The sequence below is a fragment of the Hyaena hyaena genome, unplaced genomic scaffold (genome assembly GCF_003009895.1).
Source record: "Hyaena hyaena isolate Hyena2069 unplaced genomic scaffold, ASM300989v1 scaffold_1086, whole genome shotgun sequence".
Taxonomy (NCBI): Eukaryota; Metazoa; Chordata; class Mammalia; order Carnivora; family Hyaenidae; genus Hyaena; species Hyaena hyaena.
In genome coordinates this window covers 415008-437308 of record NW_024081719.1, presented here as the reverse complement: position 1 = coordinate 437308, position 22301 = coordinate 415008, and the positions used below count along the sequence as shown (strand labels likewise).

Below are 22301 nucleotides of genomic sequence, written 5' to 3'. Positions count from 1 at the left end.
AGGAAGCTCTGAATATACACTATTTTTTTTTTTCAATGTTTATTTATTTCTGAGAGAGGCAGCATGAGCAGGGGAGGGTCAGAGAGAGAGGGAGACACAGAATATGAAACAGGCTCCAGGCTCTGAGATGTCTGCACAGAGCCTGACGTGGGGCTCGAACCCATGAACCACGAGATCATGACCTGAGCCGAAGTTGGACACTTAACCGACTGAGCCACCCAGGCGCCCCCACTATTATTTCTACTAAGTGAACCAGTCTGTCATTTGTAAGACAGAATAATCATCAAAAAAGATAAAACTACAGACGTGTGACTTTGTTAATGCAGAATGTACCTGCTATTTCTCAAGTTTGTGTATTCGCTGAACTGTTTCAAATACTACAAGCTATTTTAAGTTCATACTCTGTTTGCTCTTGTTTTTGCTATGGCCTTTACCCTAGAGCAATGCAATTCTGACAGGATATGTAAACTAGAAAACCATACAGAAACAATGCACACTGGAATCGGTAACAAGGGCATTTTACCATTAAATTCTGGGACCAAAAAGCAGTTACCGGTGTGATTCAGAACAACCTGTCAAGCTTAGGTTGAATGTTTTTTTCTTTACGTCATGAAATATCTGACTTCTGCACAAACATTTTCACTGTTTCCTCGCATACAGGAACATGAAGAGCTGGCATGAAGTTCTGTCCTCTCAGTAAAATACCCATTAGAAAAGGTACTTGTAAAAATCACTGTAGGTTTATTGAGGCTGAACTGAAGTGCAGGGCCACCGAACATAAGGAAGTTCTCAAAATACCTACAAACACTGATTTTCTTTTTTAACAAATTATAGCTTCTTACAAATGGAAGGGATTTAAAGATTTTCTGATCGTTAACTATTAAATGACTTTTCCAATTGGAAAGATAACAGAACACAAGTCTGTGTAACATAACGGTAAGGAAACTCTCTGTTAAGAACTCCTGTCATTCTTCTGGTATCAGGTAAGAGGAAGGAAAAAACTTTTTGTGTGTGAAGATAGGAAAACATACCTGAAGCCACATGATTCTGGCCTATATTAACCTGAAACTTATTACGACCCAGAGTCTGGAGAAAAAAACCCAACCCCCAGATGCGCCCTTCAGGGGCATAATAAAATCTTTTACATGTTGTCCTGATTAAAAAGGAGTTTGGAAACAAAGCATGAAACATCTCTACTATATTAAAAATCGAGAACAAATAAACTGAAGGCAGATTCCCTCTGAATGTACTAAATCATTCTACAGGCTTCAGAGAAAACATTTCAAGAAATATGAACTGAAGTTCCAGGGTTTATCTTATCTACTAGTAGAGAAATTCAAAGTGCACATTTTATCAATTTTAGGCAATGGAGCACCCCGTGTCCTTCTGAGGTTTGATATCTGGTTCTCTGACAGGCTTCACTGCTTCTTCTGGTTTGGGTTTGGTCTAGGGAGACAAAGAAATACAGTGTTGAGTAAGAAACTAAGATATGGAAAACAAACACTAGATCTTTTCCACCTTAGACTTTTTATCTTTACTTTTTATTTATTTTTTAACGTTTATTTTATTTTTGAGACAGAGAGAAAGACACAGAGCTCAAGCAGGGGACAGGTTGAGGGAGAGAGAGACACAGAATCCAAAGCAGAGCTGTCAGGACAGAGTCTGATATGGAGCTCGAACTCACAAACCGTGAGACCACGACCCGAGCTGAAGTTGGACGCTTAACTGACAGAGCCACCCAGGCGCTCCCACCCTAAGCTTTTTAAAGATGCTGTATATATGGGGTGCCTGGGTGGCTTAGTCGGTTAGGCGTCTGACTTTCGCTTAGGTCATGATCTCACGGTTCGTGGGTTCGAGCCCCACGTCGGGCTCTGTGCTGACTGCCAGCTCAAAGCCTGGAGCCTGTTTCAGTCTGTGACTCCCTCTCTCTCTGACCCTCCCCTGTTCACGCTGTCTCTCTCTCTCTCTCCTAGAAATAAATAAAACATTTAAAAAAAAAAAAAAGATGCTGTATTAAATTACCCAACGCTGAGATTAACAAAGTTGTTCCAGAAGCTATGTATCAATTCAAGAAGTAATCAGAAAACAACATTTTGGTGAAGATGAAAACCTAGATGGGTAGACAAACATCGAGCTAATGGTGCTTTCGCTCCTTCTGAGGAGGGAAAAACTGAGTGATGAGTCTGTCTCAGGACAGTAACAGGCTACCTCTTATAGCATTATTTTAGAGGCTGACCAGAGTAAAAAGGCAGTCATTTTAAGTACTAATGATTGAAGAATGGGTAGGAAATTCTATAAAAACAACCCAATTTCAAGGAAGGAGCTATGGCTGCAAAGTAATTCCCATCCCCCACAGAACCCTCCTCTTTTGGCAGTCAGACCTCAAATTTCCCACTTAATCTACTTTTTGACTTAGTACACCAACATGTACTTAGACATAAATGAATAAAAGCAGCCTTATTTCACCCCTGGATGATTTCACGGAATGTTGAAATAAGGTCCAATCTTCAAATACCCTGTGGTAGCTTAATCAAAAACAGAGTATTGCTATAGCAATATAAACATGGATAAGCCATCCTTTTTAGAGCTCTTCTCCCACACTCTTCCTAAAGGAGCCTCTGATAAATTGTAGAAAGACAAGATAATGTGTTGAAAACAGCTTCAATTATGTAAAAAGTCAGAAGATAATTAAGGCCTACAGATCTAATCTCTGAGAGAATTCAACACACATCACAGCAACCCTGTGCTTAGCTAACTGAACATTTAGACAAATATACAGATCTACTTAAGTAGACAAAAATAACAAAAGGCTAACTCCAAATTCTCTTTTTAAACCTTTGTGAACAAAAGGAAGAAAGCCAATCTCGTACACTGTCATCCTTGGGTCTCTTGGTGAGATCAAACGCGGCCAGTGTTTCCAGTGTCCATTGTGCACTTGTTGGAGGAAATTCAAAAGGTACAGGCTCTACGAGACCGTAATTCGCCTTGAGTTCCAGCTGTGGGGCTTCTGTTGGAACTTTTTGAAAGTAACTGCAACAAGCAATTTAAACAGCAATTCATTCATTTATTAACAACCTGAGTGGCCATTATGTTCAAGGCCCTGTGCAAGAAAGAGACCATTTAATGATAAGACAGAGAAGATTCTCCTGTCTTGTGCAGCGTGCCAAAGTAGGCGAGACAGTCAGGACGCCTGTCCACTATAGTGCAACGTAACAGACGCTACGATGGACGTCATGTGCCATGAGAACCCGCCATCGGGGGAGGGGCGGCTCAGGAATGCTTCCCAGAAGAAGTGAGGCAAGTTAGACTAGGCGTATTTGAGGAAGGAAAAGAGCTCAGTATGACCAAGTGCAGCATGGAAGGGGAAGACTGTAAAGAGAAAAAGCAGGGACAAAATGGATTCTACCAACCTACACAGGTGGTTACCTGCAGCGTGAACAACGCTAGTCTCACCATGGGAAACTGCTCAACAGGGCTAGGCAGGATGGACAGAAAGTCCATTTCCCTGCCTCCCAGGTGGCTGCGACCAGAGCCACATGCTCACGTGAGAGGAGCGGAGAAGAAACCACAGGGAAACGAAGAGGAGAAAACTGAGACACTATAAGTGAGCTCTTTGTTAATCACCTACGTTAAAAATTAAAATCTGCTTTTACGTGTATCGGCATCAGCAACAGAATGAAGTGAGGTGCGACTGGAGGGGACTTTACCACCAATTTAAAGAGAAAAGTTAAGCGCAATTTGACACAAAATCTGCGGGGCAGAGACTAAAGAAACTGTGAAACTATGGCAACAGTACTGATTTAAACACTGTGACGGTAAATACACACACCAGTATTCATCCTGCCAAAACGACACCGAGCTGTACTCACATGAACCCATTCTCTCTCTGACACTTCTCTAGGGTGTTCGTCACAAGATTTCCGAGCTTCCTAAAGAATAAGTGTCCTGAGGGTCTGACTGTTGGCCCAGGTCCTTTGGTTTCTCCGTATTCTTTGCACAGTACTTCTGCCTTTGCATAAACTGCAGGCCGAAGGGGCAGAAAATCATCTGGTTATTATTTATTCTAAGAAAGCTTTACATCAGAGATAACTTTTCTGCTCCTTACTGAGTGTGACAGCAATACCAGTAATACCAGCAATACCAGTAATAGCATTAAGAGGAAGGGGGCTGTTTTCTACAGGTTTTCTGGTTTTTGAAACTTTCTCTGTCTCCCATTCCTCACTCATTCCCATTCTCTTTCATGAACTCAGCCAAAATCTCTTTTAACCACCTACTTCCTTTTATGATAAAACTTTTGTGTTGAAGAAGGGAGTTAATATTCTGGCAGCAACACTTACATTTTTCTGCTTCTTGGAGACACCGGATGGCTTCGCCACATTTATCACTGGCCAACAATGTCTGACCATGGTAACAGTAAGCCTGATAAAGAAACAAACTCTTATTCATTCTCTCCCAAGTGATGTTTTCTGCTATCAGTGTTTTATAAATGCATCAGATGAATAAACACCTTTATCCACTGTCTGAATATCAATGCAATCCCTCACATGTCTTTACTCGAATAAACTTCCCCCAATCTCTGTTAGTATAAAAAGTGGGATTATGTCAAGCTTTGAACAAAACTAACCTTCTAACTATGGGCTGAGAGGAAAAAGTATTTTCTTTATATATACATATATATTTTTTGCGGGGGAGGGGGAGAGAACATAGGTGGGGGAGAGGAACAGAGGGATTGAAAGAGAATTCCCACCCCAAGCAGGCTCCATGCTCAGCGTGGAGCCCAATGCAGGGCTCGATGCCAGGACCCTGGGCTGGGATCATAACCTGAGCCAAAATCAAGAGTTGGACACCTAACCAACTGAACCACCCAGGTACCTCACAAAAAGTGGTTTTGCTTTTTTTTTTTTAAGATTTATTTCTGAGAGAGAGCGCAAGCAGGGAAGGGGCAGAGAAAGAGGGGGACAGGAGATCTGAAGTGGGCTCTTTGACGACAGCGGTGAGCCCAATCCTGGGCCAGAACTCATGAACCACGAGGTCATGAGCCAGTGTCAGATGCTCAACCAACTGAGCCACCTGGGAGCCCCAAAAGTATTTTTGAATAATGAAATCGGTTTTTGCAATTTGGGCGCTACAGATAAAGGAGGGAAGTTATTGTGCTAATGCAAAGGGAAAGGGAGGGAGGATTCTAAGGTTAATGACTAAACAGGTTTCAAGAGAAGTGTTATCAGCCTGTAAAAGGACGTGCTCACTCTGTAAATGTCTGTAGCAAATGCAGGCATTGCACATGGTCCAACACTGTATGCCTGAAAACAGATTCCAAGGTAGAAGAAATAAAAATATCTACCTGGGTCTGAAAATGGTGTTTGATTATATCTCACACGATATTCTAACCAACAAAGAAGTAAGTTTGTTTGGTGGGTGGAAGAAACTGATAAGTAACTTCTAAGAGTGCAATTATTAAGGGTTCATCACAGACCGAGGGGATACGTTGCGATGTAAGCCTTAAGATCAGAATCCGTAAACATCTTCTTCAATGTACAAGATGAGAGAATTCTCAGTAAGTATACAGAAGGTTCGAGCTTAAAAGAGGGTCTGAGTGGCACCTGGGTGCTTCAGTCGGTTAAGCATCCGATTCTTGGTTTCAGCTCAGGTTATGACCTCATGGTTTGGTTTGGTGCTGACACATGGAGCCTGCTTGGGATTCTCTCTCTCCCTCTGTCTCTGCCCCTCCCCTGCTCATTTTCTCCCTTTCTCTGAAAATAAAAAAGTAAACTTCATAGACATATATTTGTATACTAATTACATAAACATATACATAAATATACAAATAAATTAAACTTTAAAAAGAAGTGGGTTTTACAGGTGCCTGGGTGGCACCTTTGGTCCTGGTCCAACTCTGGGTCAGGTCATGATGTTGCAGTTTGTGAGTTCAAGCCCTGCATCGGGCTCTGTGCTGACAGCTCAGAGGCAAGAGCCTGCCTCAGATTCTGTGTCTCCCTCTCTCTCTGCCTCTCCCCTGGTCACACACTCTCTCAAAAATAAACTAAAAAAAAAATAATAAATAATAATAATAAAAAGTGGGCTTGAATCAAATAGTAATTCCATCACTTTAACTTATTTCTGTAATTTTGCATCATCTCTGCCCATCTCAGCTCACAAGAGCTGCACTGACTCTCAGTAAACATTTGACAGCTGTCCATTATTTATGAAATGCTAATTTACAAAATGACAGACCCAGCATGCACAGGGCTAGAAAGATAGTAACTTACATTGGTTTTCAGGTTATTAGTACTCACATAAGCTGTGTAGAAACACATTTTCAAGTGAAGATATTTTCTCCATTTAGCAGAGTATGCAGGCTCCAAACTGGATAAAGCATGATCTAAAGTTACATTTTAAAAAGCAAAATATAATTTCACCCTGATTCACTAGAAGATTTTTTAGTTCATGTGTTCAGATGCTAAAAGCAGAATGCCATTCAAGTCTACAACTCAAACATTTACATATTTTAAAAAAAACACTTTGATTTAACGTGATTTTCCCATAACTACACTTTAACTACATAATAAGACTGTTTGCATACCATGTCACCTCCTTTGATAAGTGATGCAACTTAAGTTTAGGATAATGATAAAAATAGAACTTTAAGAAAAATATAAATCATACCGTTACATGTTTTTCTTTAATTATCTAACGTAGCAATGCATGGTGTAGCGGCCCCGGCCGGCCGGCAGCACAGACAGGTGCCCCCTTCCGGGCCCCGCACCCTGGGTGAGTCTTCTCTAGCACACGTTCACTTCCTGCCAACTTCTCTCCCATCCAGCTCTGCTCTGCTCCCTACTTCTCTATCCTTGTCAAAGCTTCTGTCCTTTCCTCTACAGACTACACTCCCTTCTTCCTGAATGCTAAGTGAAGTCAGCCTTCACCTCACAAGCACATTACTCATCTTGCAATTATAGGGATCTTTTTTTTTTTAACGTTTTATGTAGTTTTGAGAGTGCAAGCAGGGGAGGGGCAGAGAGGGGGACAGACTTCAACGTGGGCTCTGTGCTGAGAGCAGTGAGCCTGACGTGGGGCTTGAACTCAGGAACTGTGAGATCATGACCTGAGCCGAAGTTGGAGGCTCAACCAATTGAGCCACACCACCCGGGTGCCCCGACAGAGCTTTCCTAAATTCAACCAATCAAATCAGATTTGCTTCATACCTTTTCACGGGTCACAATTATCTACCAAATAAAAGCCAAACTTCTAAGGCTACAAACCAATTCATGATCTCACATATGCAACCTTTCCTAACCTTTTCTCCTATCACTCATCCTGTGTCTCAGCTAAGAGCATCTGTTCAAAGGTCCCAGAATGTGCCAAATTCTTTCTTATCGCTGTACACACTATAGAATGTTCTACTCTTCCCATATGCTAAAGCTTCCTAGCAAACTCAGAACTTCCATTTATATTTCAATATAAGGCCCAAAGACCACCTTCTTATAGAAAGCCTTTTCTAGCATGCCTGGATCCTTGGGGCTTTAATTTCACTGCTATAGTAACATCTTATCTTACGTCATTATAACGTGGTTACATTTTGTTCCTTCTCTAGACTGTGACTCTTGTCTATACACTGATCTTTGTATAACTAGCAACTGAAATAGTAACCATCCCATAAACAGAAATAAATGCGTGTTTCCTAAATAAGTGAACGAAATAAATAACAGGCTAATGAGAAGACCTGAGTTCTAATCCTAACTTCCCACCTGCTGACAGTTAAATTATAAGTTATGCTAATTCTCTGGAACTTAAGTTTAATGATAGCAACTATAAGGTTATTACAAAGGCCCAAAAAACTTCAAAACTAAAACATCTGTATGATTATTATACATAACTGGTTAAGAAGTATAGCACTGGCCTCTCCATTAAAAATTATGCAGCATATTAACTGTGAACAGCTCTCATTCTTTTAACCAAGATTAATAAAATAATGTAGACATTATTCCAGTTTTGCAAATGATGAAACAACCTGGAGTTATCTTTTTGTTTTGCTCATTCTCTATTAAGCCAAGAGCTTAATGTGAACATCTAAAGACTGAAAGTACAAGAGAATTATAAACTCACCAGCTTTTTGATAGAAGTTGGCTGTTTCATATGCCAGTGCAGCAATCAGCCCAGGCGCGTGCTTCAGTTCAATTGCTCGAGCGATTGTTACTGTCCCCAAAGCACAGAAAAGTGAATGTTAGAATTAAGTTCACCTGCGTTCATACTAAGTTAATCGTAATAGCAAAAGACATCCCAACAATCCACTTGGCATTTTAATACAATTTGTTAAGAATTTTAACATGAAAAGTAAGTTACAGAAAATGCAAACATAAAGAGAAAACACTAACAAGCTTGCAGGTTCTGATACTATTTCTTTCAATCACTAGCCAATTACTAGCTCATCACAAAAAATACTACTACAAACTAACATGTCAGAGGAAAACGAATACTTCCAGGGCACTGGAATTTGAAAGAAAAACAAAATGCCCACAAAGTCTCTTTGTTGGTTTTACATGAATCTTCATTTATTTCCTGCCACTGAAAGGGGAAGAAAGGCAAGCCAGACAGTGGAAGAGAAAAAAGAGTGAGCATGGTAGAGAGGGACAGGAGGAGTTACGTAATTCATCTGTGGTCAGAAATAGCATGAAATTAAGATCCTTTCTAAAAGATCCATTAAACTGCAAAGCCTTTTCCTGTAAATCATGCATGAAGCCAAATGCTGACGGTGAAATTGTTCCTCACTAGAAATTTCTCAAAATGTGAAACTCAAAACCAGCTAATTCTGATTTAAAAAAAAAAAAAAAAAAAAGAATCAGATGTCAGTAGAGATTTCTTAAAAAAAAAAAAAATCTTACAATACTTAGGATACCTTCTTGAGCTTCTGCCTGACACTGGACAATGTAAGCTTCTAGGAGGCGTGCCTCTAAATCCCTCCCCTTCTCTGCAGGCGTAATGAGCTTTGGGATATGACTTTCCTGAGAAAGAAAAATAAAGAAGTCAAATTTTGTCTTAACCCAGTTGTTACAGATGAACAAAATGGAAATTAGACATTCATATAAAAAACTCAGGGGGTACCTGGCTAGCTCAGTCAGGAGAGCATGCAATCCCTGATCTCAGGGTTGTGAGTTCAAGCCCCACGCTGGATATAGAGATAACTTAAAAATAAAATCTTAAAAAAAAAAAAGTCTTTAAGAAAAAAAAATCCTAAACTGAAAAAAAAAAAAAATTCAGAGCACCAAAGCTGTGTAAAGAGGAGCAATATTAAGCTTACAGAGAATAAAACCTCCTATATACTAAAACTTAAGGCTTCTCATAAACTTCTGCAAACTGGGTCATAATACATAGCTTAGATGTGCAGGTCATATTTTTCTCTTAGAAAATGTTTAACTGAAATAGTAACCAAAGTCTTCTTTTGCATGATGGCCAGATTTATTCACTCATTAATAATAGCAAAGTATAAAGAAATCTATAATTTAATAGCTAACTCAGGATTACAGGTTTTTAATTACTGTAAAAGCATCTTTTTTTTTTTTTAAACGTTTATTTAATTTCAGAGAGAGACAGAGAGAGCATGAGCTGGGGAAGGAGACAGAGAATCCCTAGCAGGATCTGCACTGTCCGTGCAGATCAGACGCAGTGCTGGATCTCACAACCAAGAGAGAAATCAAGAGCCAGTTACTTAACCAACTGAGCCACCCAGGTGCTGCATGCATCCTATTTTATCATAAGAAATCCCATCATTGGTCTATGGAAGGCATTTCTGTAAATATCAGTTTAATCAGAATGAGGTGGCGGTAATCCTGATTGCTAAATACATTAGTCTTTTCCCTAATTTCTGTCACAGCTTCAGGCAACTTAATATAATGAGTGCATGCTGACTGCCCCTCAATGTTTTCCCAGAGATCCAGAGAACACACTCAGAAGTTCAGCTCTGGGGGATCCTGACTGTCCTGACAACTGATGCAGGCTGGATGTAAGAAGCATCAACTTGTGTACTTTGTTTTCTCCTATCTTTTCCAAAGAGACAGAAAAATAAACAGTGAATTACAACTTGAATTTTCTAATTGTAAAATTCACTGGTGGGGTGCCTCACTTGCTCAGTCAGAAGAGCATGGGACTCCAGCAAGAGAGAGGACAAGTGGGGGAGGGGGAGAAGGAGAGAGAGAAATGGCTCAAGTAGGCTCCATGCCCAGAGTGGGGGGTGGGGTAGGCAGGGCTCAATCCCAGGATACTGGGATCACAACCTGAGCCAAAAATCAAGAGTCAGACACTCAACCGACTGAACTACCCGGGCGCCCTGAGCATGTGACTCTTGGTCATGAGTTTGAGCCCCACATTGGGTATTGAGATTACTTACATAAAACCTTTGAAAAACAAAAAACAAAATTCATTGATGATTATCTGAAGTGAAGACATATGATATTCTGTAATTGGCTGCACTTAACATACAAAAAACAGAACATACAGTAGATTCTTTCTACATAGTGAAATAATTCCTTCCTCCAGTCCCCAAAAGAAGGAAATTTCATAAAAAATTAAAGCATCAGAAATATATTTTACTGTCACATTACTTTACCTTTAAATGTTTAAAAATCCCTGCTGCCGTTTTTAGGCTTCGATGGACTTCTTTTGCTTCATCTTCTGTTATGCTTAAAGATAGTGGTTACATTAGTTAGTCGATGAATCCTGTTTCTGGTATTAAAACCAACAACTAGTGCATGATCATAAAACCAAATTAGTCATTTGTTTCTCACCACTGGTCTTCTCCCTTTTAAAAAATCTAATTTGACAATTAAAAAAGTAACAGATGCACATGAAAAATATCCAGAGCAGATATTACAAATGAAAAAAAAAAAGAGAGGCCTTGTCTATGGGTCCAGTTTTTCATTCCAGGTAATCTGCTGGGCATTTAAGTAAGTTCAAAATATTCTACACTTAATGCATGCGCACACTTAAAAAAACGCACACACACAATATTCACTATTCTGCTAGTTTTAATAATTTAAATTACTTTAGAGATAATTTTACAACAGCACATACAATTCAACTTTATTTTTTAAGACTTTATTTTTAAGTAATCTCTACACCCAACGTGGAGCACAACCCTGAGATCAAGAGTCACATGCTCTACCGACTAAGCCAGCCACATGCTCTAACAATTCAACTTTATTTTTAAATGGCTGCATTTTATACACATGTTCAGAGGCACCACAGTTAGTAGTTGCCAGTTTCATATTGCTAACATCCACTTTTACTATTATAAATGCTGTATCTCATTTCATGTCACAATTCTTTAATCCTTCAAAACATTTTTCACTTACTTATCTTTTATTTCTTTTTCTAGGAGTTGCCTGTTCATGTCCTTTGCTTATTTTCAATTGATTTGTAGACCCTTTTCTTTCCTCTTTATTTTCTATTACAAAAACAATTTGTCACATGCATTACAACTTTTTTGACCATCTGTCGTTTGTTTTTTAACTTTGTTTATGGTACTTTTATGCAGTCCAATATTCAATTTTTTTCCTTTTCTTGGTATGGGGTTTCATTTAGATAAGACCTCCAACAAGATTATTTTCTTCCCCCCTTTAAACACTGGGCTCCATAATTCTGATACTTAAAACACTAACATTATAAGGCAACCTTTCACTTAACAGAAGTGGTATTTTTATCAATAGCTTAGACTTTTTAATAATGAAAATCCATATACTTCAAAAATAACAAACATGTATACAACCCTCCCCTTTAGACTTACTTTTCTTTTCCAGCCAGTCTTGAAGCATATTTGGTATACCATAAGGCTACATTAAATCCCATGGAAATTAATTCAAAAACAGCATCCTGCTGGGCACTAGAATTATAAACATGTTCATTAAGTTCTGTCAATTATTGAGACATCTCTATATGTTTACTTAACGTCCAACTCAAAATTATAAAGAACTATATGCTAATTGGAAAAATGAAGAAAACAGTCCTTATGATTAATGACTAAAAACAAGAGCCCACTATGTACTTCTTAATAGTAAAAATAGTAAATAGGCAGTTCTCAAAGGTTATTGTACACAGAGTGGTTTTAAAAATATAAATTTGGGGGACTTAACTCCAGAGAATCAGAAAGTCTGAAAGGGGCCCAGAATCTACACTTTTGTAAGTAACTAGTTGATTTTGGAGTGGGTGGTTCTTATCCCACATTTTTAAAAAAATGGAATTCAGAGGAGACATTGCTTCAGGCTAGAACGATTTCAAGAGGTTTAACGGTATAGACAGTCTCTGAATTGTGCCTTGAAAGATGGCGGGAACAGAAGCAGGGCATCCCAGGTGAGGGGATGATGTTGTTAAGGCATAAGAAAGGATCAACGTTTTTTCTGAGGCGGGGACCCACCTGGTGTGACGGAGCACATGATTTGTAAAAAGAAAGCAAGGAGCAGGTCAAAAAGCCAAACAGAAGTGAAACTGGAGAAGACATTGAATGCCAAGCCCATCAATATGTGTACCACAGTGAGAAAGGGCTTAAAAATAAGCACATTTTATATCTTGTTTCTTTCAGATTCTATTACTAAATATGACACAAAGAAGATGGCAAGGGCTTGCTACAGCAAAAAAGGTAATGCCTATTTTTAAAATCACTACTGTTCTGAGAAGGCCCTGAAAATTCTTCATCTCATTTATCTCAAATGATGAAGAAAACAGAATACCCTTATTTTATACACAAAATACTAACAAACAGAAAACTGACTCAAACAGAAAAAACGAGAATTGTGTTTCCACTCTGTATTTTGTACTTAACTGTTGCCGCCATCATAAAAGGAATGGGGACAGGGAAACTTTTTAGATTTATAAAAAAAACAAAACAGGGGGGATGGGTGTTACAAAACATTAGTCATTCAAAAATTAATTATATGATATCCTGTTTAACATATTATAATACACAAGTATGATAGTTAACTTTTTCTAATGTAACATTTCACAAATTCATGTGTCATCCTTGAGCAAGGGCCATACTGATCCCTGTATTGTTCCAATTTTAGTATATGCACTGAAGCGAGCACTGAAGCACTAAACTATACACGTGTTATGTACATGTATACGTCCATGTTTAAGTAAGCTCTAGGCCCAATGTGGGGCTTGAACTCACGACCCCACGATTAAGAGTTGCACACTCTACTGAATGAGCCAGGCAGGGCCATCACCTACCTCACCCCCAACGAACAAACTCTTAAAACAGTTTTACACCACTGAAAAAAAAATTTAATGCATAGTTTAAAAGCTTATTCTCTTCAGCATTTAGAACTTTCAAATGAATTACATCTGGCAATCTACTAAGCCTATCTAATTTATTAGTTTACCTTTAAATAATGAGAGAGGGGTGCCTGGGTGGCTCAGTTGCTCAAGCGTCCAACTCTTGATTTTGGGTCAGGTCATGATCTCACAGTTCGTGAGTTCAAGCTCCTTGCTGGGTTCCACATTGACATTGCAGAGCCTGCTTGAGATTCTCTCTCCCTCTCTTTCCACCCCCACCATGCACATGGACGTGTGCACACACTCTCTCTCTCAAAATAAAAAAAATAATACAACAGTTTTGCTAATTTATACAAAGTCTAAGGAATAACTCTCTCCCTTTTTGATCCTTCATTTATTTCAGTCTGCCTTGCTCCGAAACAATCCATTTCTACTGTACCACATGGAAGCATTCAGAATACACAGAGCTGAAAAAACATTTTTCAGAACAGATATATTCACAGCATACTTTCTACTGATTAAGTAGCAATCAAGAATAAAGGAACTTAAAAATCTCAGATGTAGAAAATTCCGTAAGGCCTTCATCACCTAAGTCTTCAGTGTCTCATAAAACTACGTTGAAAGATGCGGTTACAAGGAATCCAAGTTTGGCATAATGGGGAAAAGGGCCAAGTTTATATAACGCAAAACACATTAGAATCTGCTAACATTCTGCAATGTAATAATGATAGAGGTTTGACTCTAAAAACATCTTTTTTAAGAAAAATATTCCTTAATTTTAGATAAAACACAAAGGGGGGTGTCACATAAAGAAAAACAGATGAGGACTTGGAACAGCTTAGTACCCCAGAATACAAAACCTGGAAAGAATCCACAGTCCCCAACTTCCTACCAAATGTCTGAAATCTACATACAATATTCTTAAGGAAGGAAACAATTTACTAAATATCTATTATACACCTGGCATTATTTTAGTCACTTAACATAAATTTGTGCCTATTTCATTCCTCACAACAGCCCTGGGTCTGTAACCCCAGAGCTGAAGGAGCAGGTGTTCACACAGTACAAGACCTGAGACAGCACCTGACTACGTAGGAATCCCAAGTCCACGCTCCGGCCGCTGCCATGGCTGCCCTGCGCCTCTCAGCAATCTCCATTTCCTTTCTGCTCACTTTACACAATTTTCTACAGTAAACTGAGATCAAGATATATGGCCATTAAACAACACAATGGTGTTAAGAAAAAAAAGTTCAATAAAAGTTCTGCACCATTATGATCTGGTTCCTGTTATAACTAGATCTCTTCTGATTAGTTTCAAGTGTGTGAAGAGAAAGTTTTGAGAGGAAATTAAAAAAAATTTTTTTAATGTTTTATTTATTTCTGAAAGAGAGAGAGAAAGAGAGAGAGAGGGAGCAGAGGAGGGTCAGAGAGAGAGAGAGACACAGAATCAGAAGCAGGCTCCAGGCTCTGAGCTAGCTGTCAGCACAGAGCCCGACGCAGGGCTCGAACCATAAACCGTGAGATCATGACCTAAGCCTAAGCTGGACTTTTAACCGACTGAGCAACCCAGGCGCCCCAAGAGGAAATGTTTTAAAAGAGCAGAAATGGTGAAGAGGAATTAGGAAAAAAATAAAATTATAACTCAAAAGAGTTTGGAGCTGGGCCAGAACTGGGGACAAAGACATCTGAACTAGCCATCCGAAAAGAAAACTAGGTAAAAACCAAAATTCTGCTCTGCTTAAAGGTAGGCAAAAGATTTGGATTCCAAATTCCCAAACCATTCTTTGTATGTTATTAATACAACTAATACTGTTCAAGTCTGGATAATATTTGTATGGATTATCTCACAAACAGATTTGGTCCATGAGAAATAAATTATATTTTTATTTTATTGAGTATATTAAGAGTTCAGATCAATGTTTTTAATCAACTTCCCAGTAAGAGAAAATGCTAATCAGATCTATGTTCTACTCAAACACAGAGGCAATGGGTTAACCACTGACCAAACAGTTACAAAACTGGCTTCCACTTAGTACAGTTAGCATTGCTTACCTTGGAACCTGTCCTTGTAAAGTATCAGTCCACTTGAAATTCTGAATATATCGTAACTTGCTTTCTTGGGTAGATTCATCCAAGGAATTTATGAACCCTACAAAAAGGTACAGCCTTTTAGTTTTAGAAGAAATATTAGGTATTCTGTTTATAAAATTGTTCAGATAATGACTTTTCCAGACACCTGCAGAAAAGACCTAGTCCCCATCCCTTTCTATACCTCACATCTTCTTCTAAGGTAGCGTAATACGAAACATGTACACATTTACTTTTTAAAATGTTAGAAGGACCAATGCCTCCCTTACAGTCTCACGTTTCTGAAACTCAAGTATACAAGAATACAGCCTAGAAGACTAAACTATTCAGATTTGTAAAAGTCTAAGAATTAAATGTGAACTTCTGCATAGTTGTTTTTCGAAAACTTTGCAGTTCCTATAAATAACTAACCTTGTAGAAGTGAAAAATAGGAATCGGCTGCGTTCTTCATCATCTCTGGATTACAGCTCAAATCAGTGAAGAGTTCAAGCAGTCGTGCTCTGGATGATCTCAAGTCACTTATGAGAGACAGAAAGAGTAAAATTAAGTCCCCTGCATTACGATGAATCTATGTTAAAGTGGATTAAAAGTTTCAATTATAAAAGCTTTAAAATATCATACACACACACGTGCACATACACACACCCTCCTCTAAGATATGACCAAGAGTACACAGGAAATAATTTAATTAGGACAAACACTGGGGGTAAGTAAAATTTCTAGTAACAATTGTTTTAAAAGCTGTACTAAAATAAACTCAGTTGAATCCAATGGGCAAATCATGGATACAATTATGATATAAAAATACATGTTTTAATTTTAAAAAACATCAAATGGGGTGCCTGGGTAGCTAAGTTGGTTAAGTATCCAGGTCAACTTCGGCCCAGGTCATGATCTCATGGTTCTTGAGTTCGAGCCCCATGTCAGGTCCTGTGATGACAGCTCAGAGCCTGGAGCCTGCTTCAGATTCTATGTCTCCGTCTCGCTCTGCCCCTTCCTGCTCTCACTTTGTCTCCCTCCCTCTCGCTCTCAAAAATAAACAAATATTAAAAAAAAGATTTTAAAAACATCAAATAAACACAAGCATTTAAGATGGGAAAAAGGAATCAAGAATCAGTAAATTAAATAGACCAGTTCACAATCCAAGTTTTTTGAAAAACAGAAATTTAACAATGTTTATGCAGTTTTAGGATTTCCTCAAAATTTCAAAACTTGACATTATATCAATATACTTTATTAAGTAGGAACCCCTATTTTTATTTCTTTTAAAGGACAATTTCTTTAAAAGTTTATTTATTTAACTTTGACAGGGGGGAACAGAGAGAGGAAGAGAGAGAGAATCCTGAGCAAGCTTCACACTCAGCATGGAGTCCAATGCAGGCCTTGATCTCACAACTGTGAGATCACGACCAGGCACCCCAAGTAGGAGACTCTATTTTTGAACTGCATTCTAGAAGCACCTGGGTGGTTCAGTAGGTTAAGTGCTCAACTCTTGGTTTCAGCTCAGGTCGTGATCTCACAGTTCATGGGTTCAAGCTCCACGCCATTTCCCTCTTGAAATTCTCTTCTCCCTTTATTATACTCATACAAAATATCCAGGCTTTCCTCTTATCTCTAAAAGTTCCTTCTACCTTTTTTTTTTTTTTTTACATGTCGCTCTGCCCCTCCCTTTTTAAGTTTTATTTATTTTGAGAGAGACACAGCCCAAGTGGGGAAGGGGCAGAGAGAGAGGGAGAGAGAATCCCAGGCAGGGCTCAAACCCACAAAACCCTAAGCTAAAACCAAGAGTAGGAAGCTTAACCAACTGAGCCACCCAGGCACCCTTGACATGTCCTCTTTCTATTCTCACCTTCAACAATGTTTACTCTTTGGCTCTCCGCTTTTCTCTTTTGAGGTCTTAACTTTATATACAGTTGGAGATCTACAACCATCAGATGCGGCTCGGTCGGGTTCCAGTCCACATCTTATTTCAGAAGGCAACTTGCTTAGTGAGGGTTCAGAAATCATAGTAAAGGGACAATGACTGAAGACATTTGTGTATAAATGACTAATGAAAGACTATACTTAAATTGTAAGCACTGAGAGACTAGAGGCTACATATCCAGAACTTTTAAGTGCCTAGGATAAAGCACATACGCAAAGTTCTTCATTGAGTAAAAGAATATTACTAGCATTTAAAATACTTTAAGATTTACAAAGGCTATAATGTAGCAGTGATATTCAGAAAAGAGTGCAGACTTGATCTTAAATGGTCTGGATAGAATGTCTGCACACTGGTATCAGCTCCATGAAAGCTTATTCCAAGAAAGCATATACCAACAACTATATACAGCTGACCTGAGATGGGATGGTTTACCTTATTAATGTGTCATTGTTGAGTTATTTAACTAGAAGCTAGGCAGGAGTAATTCCCAGACTAGGAAAAAAACTGAATTCTTAAGGCCTACTCTATACTCAAATAGTTTGCTAGCTACTTCCAAGCAGGCAGGCAATCATCTGCAACCCAACTGAGTAAAGTTACATTCACGTTAAAATTAAAGAATTTCAGAAAAATGTACCTTATAAACATCTAATTTAGGCTGTTTATTTTATAGGTGAATAATTAGACTCAAAGAAGTTAAGAGACTCGCCCAATGCTACAGATAAAACCGGTAAGCTGGGACCAACCTCTAGGAGTCTAGGATCACGGATTGGCACACTGCAACCTCTAACTTGTTTCTGTATCGCCCATAGCTTGTGTTTGAAAAAATCGACAAAGAATATGCAACAGAGGAGCCTGCCTGGCTCAGTTGGTAGAGTATGCAATTCTTGATCTCGGGGTCATGAGTTTGAGCCCTACACTGGGTAGAGAGATTATTTAAGAAAAATGATAATAAAAAAACAAAGATTTTAAAAAGAATATGCAACAGCAGCTGTATACAGGCCCCACAAAACCTAAAATGTTTACTACTTAGCACTTTACAGAAACAGTTTGATGACCTCTGATCTAGATTAATAAGCCAGTTTTCCTATCTTGTGCTCCAATTTGCTTCTTTCCATAAAAAGCAGCAACACTCTCAATTTTCCATTACTGGTACCATCAAGGTCTTGATCATGTAGGTTCTGCATTCCATGCAGCCTGAATCCTTTTCAACTTCACAGAGCAAATTAGATATGTGGCCAGTTGACTCCTCCTTTGAAATACCTCTTGCATCTCTTTCTTTTGTTCCAAACTGCTCTACTACCCCTAGGATAAAAGTCTTCCTTATAGAAATGATTTTCTCTTGTCCCTTCTCACGATCTAAATCAAGTATTAGCAAACATTTTCTATAATGAGCCTAAAAGTAAATATTTTAGGTTGTGTGGGTCATAGAGTCCCTGCTGATACTACCCCACTCTGCTGCTATAGAGGAAAGCAGCAAATACAGCCAGAGACAACATGTAAGTAAGTGGGGTGAGGGGACATGGCTGTGTTCCAATAAAACTTTATTTATAAAAATAGGCAGTGGGTCAAATCTGCAGAACAGTTTGCCAACCCATGAACTGAGGCATGTGATTTATTTAAACCCCTCAAGCTCTTTCTTCTATATGAACTCTCTAAAGCCCATTCTCGGTCATCAGGATCTCTCCCTGATCAGAACTCCATGAATCTACTATCTGACTAATTAATCAGATAGCTAATTAATTAACCAGTAGCCAATTAATCTACTAATGGCTAACTAATATCCATATACAACTTTGTGGAGTCTCTTGTACTTCTGTAATACATAACTTAACTCTTTCATTGTGATTGTTTCAGCCTCTCTGGGACTCCCTGATCCAAAATTAAGGACTGCAGGCTAGATGACTGCCAAAGTTTAAATTATCTGTGATTTAACTCTTCACACATCATTTATAAGTTTAGAAGTCGTCTCAGGACAGGGACAACGTATTACGTATTTCTGCATTGCCCATGAAACCTAAAAAGTACCTTGTATCCAAAAGTGGCTCCATCAGTAGTTATTGAGATTGACTAAAACTAACCTGCAAATTTTTGAAGCAGGAGGGCCAGCAGCTACACCATAGTAGTTAAAAGCGACAGGAGCTGTGGCTTTCAATGGGTTCCTATGAAACCAATGTGTCATTTTTTCCAGATGTTTCCTATAAACAAAAAAGGAAATGTATACAAGTTAAACACAAAACATTTAATAATGTAAACAGTATAAAAATAATTAAAGGTCTACTAAAAATATGTGTATATATTTTTAAAGTATATACACATATGAAGGATACACATATATAAAATGCTTTATTGCCAGGAATCTTGTTCTAATGTCTATTTATTGTACTCTATATTTTAGAGACAGAGAGAGAGACCACATGCAAGTGGGGGAAAGGAGGGGGAGAAAGAATCATAAGCAGGCTCCAGGCTCAGCGTGGAGCCCAACGTGGGGCTTGATCCCACAACCCTGGGATCATGACGAGCCAAAATCAAGAGTGGGACCCTCAATCAACTGAACCACCCAGGCGCTCCCTAATTATTGTAGTTTATGTTTAGATCAAGCCTGTAAAAAACCAGCACTTGTAAATCCGTCCACAGTTAACGGCCAATGTTAATATACTGGAGCAGTAATGTTTAGAGTTTAATGTGCATAGAAGTCACCTTAGCATGGGGGGAATGTGGGTCTTGTTAAAATGCTGATTCTAATTCAACAGTCTAGGTAGGACCTGAGATGCCAATGCTACTGGTCCAGGCCACCCTTTTGAATAGCCAAGTATTGGAATTGGGTTGGGTAGCTGCAGGTACGGAGGTCACAGGACTAGAACGTAATTTCCAAAACAGGTACAAATAATGACCTTTATTTGGACTGCTAAGGTTACTTAAAATAAATAGGTTTTAAATGAACTACTTCCAACACAGTATTGCTTATGCCAATGAATTAGTTATAGCACATGTTTCTGTAATACATATACTTTCCATGAAACAGCTAATAAGAATCAGTATTTACATTAAAAAACAAAACCCCACGATACTTGATCAATGACTTCTATCCTATAAAACCCAAAATATTTGAAGAACTACCTAACTAAAATGCCAACTTAAAAAAATTAGGTTCCAGGGCACCTGGGTGGCTCAGTCAGTCAAGCGTCTGACTTCAGTTCAGGGTACAATCTCGCCATTCATGGATTTGAGCCCCACATCGTGCTCTGTGGGGACAGCTCAGAGCTTCGCGCCTGCTGCAAATTCTGTGTCTCCCTCTGCCTCCGCCCCTGCTCACACTCGTCTTGCTCTCTCAAAACCAAAATAAAACATTAAAAAAAAAATTAAGTTCCACTCCTTTTTGTTTAAAACAACAACAACAAAACCCAACCAGCACATCAGTTGCCTAAAAGTCTGCGTAGATAATGCAAATACAGAAGGCGTAGCGGAACACTTAAATGTGGCAGTTAGATTCCGGGAACCAACAGGCAAGAAATTCTCATAAGGAATAATTAACTGAAAGACATTATACAATGTTGTTGGTTGGCTTTTTTTCCTGGGGAAAAATTTCCGTGGACTGTATAGTATATGAAATACCTACTTGAGCACGTCCCTTAAAATAATTTACCTATTCACGACACCACCAGATATTCAACGCACTGTATGCTCAATGAAAAAGTGAGCAAGTTCACTTAGGACTCAAAACATTTAAGAGTTCTTTTAAAAATATATACAACCCTCCAAACAACAGCCCTGTATTAACTTTATAACAGAAGTAAATTAATACACCATGTACGTGCATGTAAAGACGCAATGGCACACAATACGCTTGACTTTGAGACACCAAACTGTCTACTGATACTCTTTTCAGGCGGCCCTCCACTGCCTGGATGAAAATGTCTGCAGTTCTGGGTCTCTTGAGGAACGAAGAGGGTGAGTACTGTGTTCTGGGCCGGGACCCATCTTGCCCCTTCGGAGACCGGCCATTCCTGTTTTCAGGGACTCGGAAGGGGGCCAGCGCAGCGACACACCCACCCGCAGCTGCCACGGTGCCCTCAGAGCCGCAAGCACAACGGTCGGCTCGACGCTGCTACCTCCTCCGCCTCGGATCACCGAAAGGGGTCCCGCACTCGCGAGGCCCCGGGCCCCCAGAGGAACCTACCTGAACCCCGCCCCCCACCCCGAGCTCGGAACGCCCACTTCCTGTTTACCACCCAGCCTCTTCCTCCCCAGCCCGTCCCGCAGTCGGCGCGCGGCGGCCTTGCGCAGGCGCCAGCCCTCGGAGTCCCTCAGCCGAACAGGCATTTTTGTGGACAGCCGATGCTCTCCACCCGGGCGAGGCGGGCGGACCCCCGCGGAACAAGCGCCCGTTTAGTTTCTAAGGTCCCTGGTTGCCAGTGGGGACGCGGGCAAAGGGTTTCGGAGAGTCTGTCCTTTGATACGATTGGTTCGCGGAGCCAACATTCATTTTCTTTCTTTCGTTTCTTTCAAGGCATTAGGAGACTACTTTGGACTCGTATCCGGGAATCTATAGAGACTGTTTTACAGTGTTAAGGGAGGGGAGGTGACCCTATCGCTTGGGACTCCGGGGTCAAGCCAGGGGTAGGGGGATTACCGGGAAACGCCCATTCTCGTGACAAACTTACTGGATTTCTCGGGAGTCGGTGCAGCAGTCCTCCTGATGGGAGAAAGGCAAACGTCCGAGTCTGTCAACGAGACGGGGAGGGAGGCGGGGAGCCGGGGCTGCCGAACCAGAGCCGCGGGAAACCAGGCCTGCGCAGAGCCGGGGTCACGTGGCCCGGGCCGCCATGACAGCTACCGAGGCGGCAGTGCTCGCCGCTTAGGGGCGGAGGTGCCGCGTGTCGCGGCCCCTTCAGAACACCCCGTTCCTTAGCACTGTCCTAGCTGCTCTTCCCCAGTCTCTCCTCGTGAGCTGCAGTTCTCTTCTCCCGAGACGGAGAGAGGAGGCGGCCGAGCGTCCCACGCCGAGGAAGAACGCCTCAATAGCGATGGC

The 22301-nt window shown here is 40.0% G+C and overlaps 1 protein-coding gene and 1 pseudogene across 4 annotated transcripts; both read right to left on the bottom strand.

The window, feature by feature from the left end:
- Positions 1-718: 718 nt before the first annotated feature.
- On the bottom strand, positions 719-22293 carry BROX (BRO1 domain and CAAX motif containing). Of its 4 annotated transcripts, none has more exons than XM_039222239.1 (13): positions 21934-22293; positions 19351-19467; positions 15760-15866; positions 15313-15409; positions 11777-11872; positions 10601-10673; positions 8894-8999; positions 8104-8193; positions 6294-6379; positions 4338-4419; positions 3870-4020; positions 2871-3030; positions 719-1446 (listed from the first exon to the last, which is right to left on the bottom strand). In XM_039222239.1, the coding sequence occupies exons 2-13, from the start codon at positions 19449-19451 to the stop codon at positions 1360-1362; spliced, it is 1236 nt and encodes a 411-aa protein (XP_039078170.1). In that variant the 5' UTR covers positions 19452-19467; positions 21934-22293; the 3' UTR covers positions 719-1359. The 4 variants fall into 4 exon arrangements, with proteins under 4 accessions (XP_039078170.1, XP_039078172.1, XP_039078171.1 ...); XM_039222241.1 differs by lacking the exon at positions 21934-22293 and adding an exon at positions 21450-21464; XM_039222240.1 differs by lacking the exon at positions 21934-22293 and adding an exon at positions 21323-21430.
- Positions 12970-13070, bottom strand: LOC120224007 (annotated as a pseudogene).
- Positions 22294-22301: the final 8 nt, after the last annotated feature.

Coding starts and splice junctions, on each gene's coding strand:
- BROX (XM_039222239.1), bottom strand. CDS start 19,451: ATGACACATTGGTTTCATAGGAACCCATTGAAAGCCACAGCTCCTGTC. Junction 15,867..19,350: donor CCTGCTTCAAAAATTTGCAG/GTTAGTTTTAGT, acceptor GTCTCTCATAAG/TGACTTGAGATCATCCAGAG. Junction 8,194..8,893: donor TCAGGCAGAAGCTCAAGAAG/GTATCCTAAGTA, acceptor CTTTGGGGACAG/TAACAATCGCTCGAGCAATT.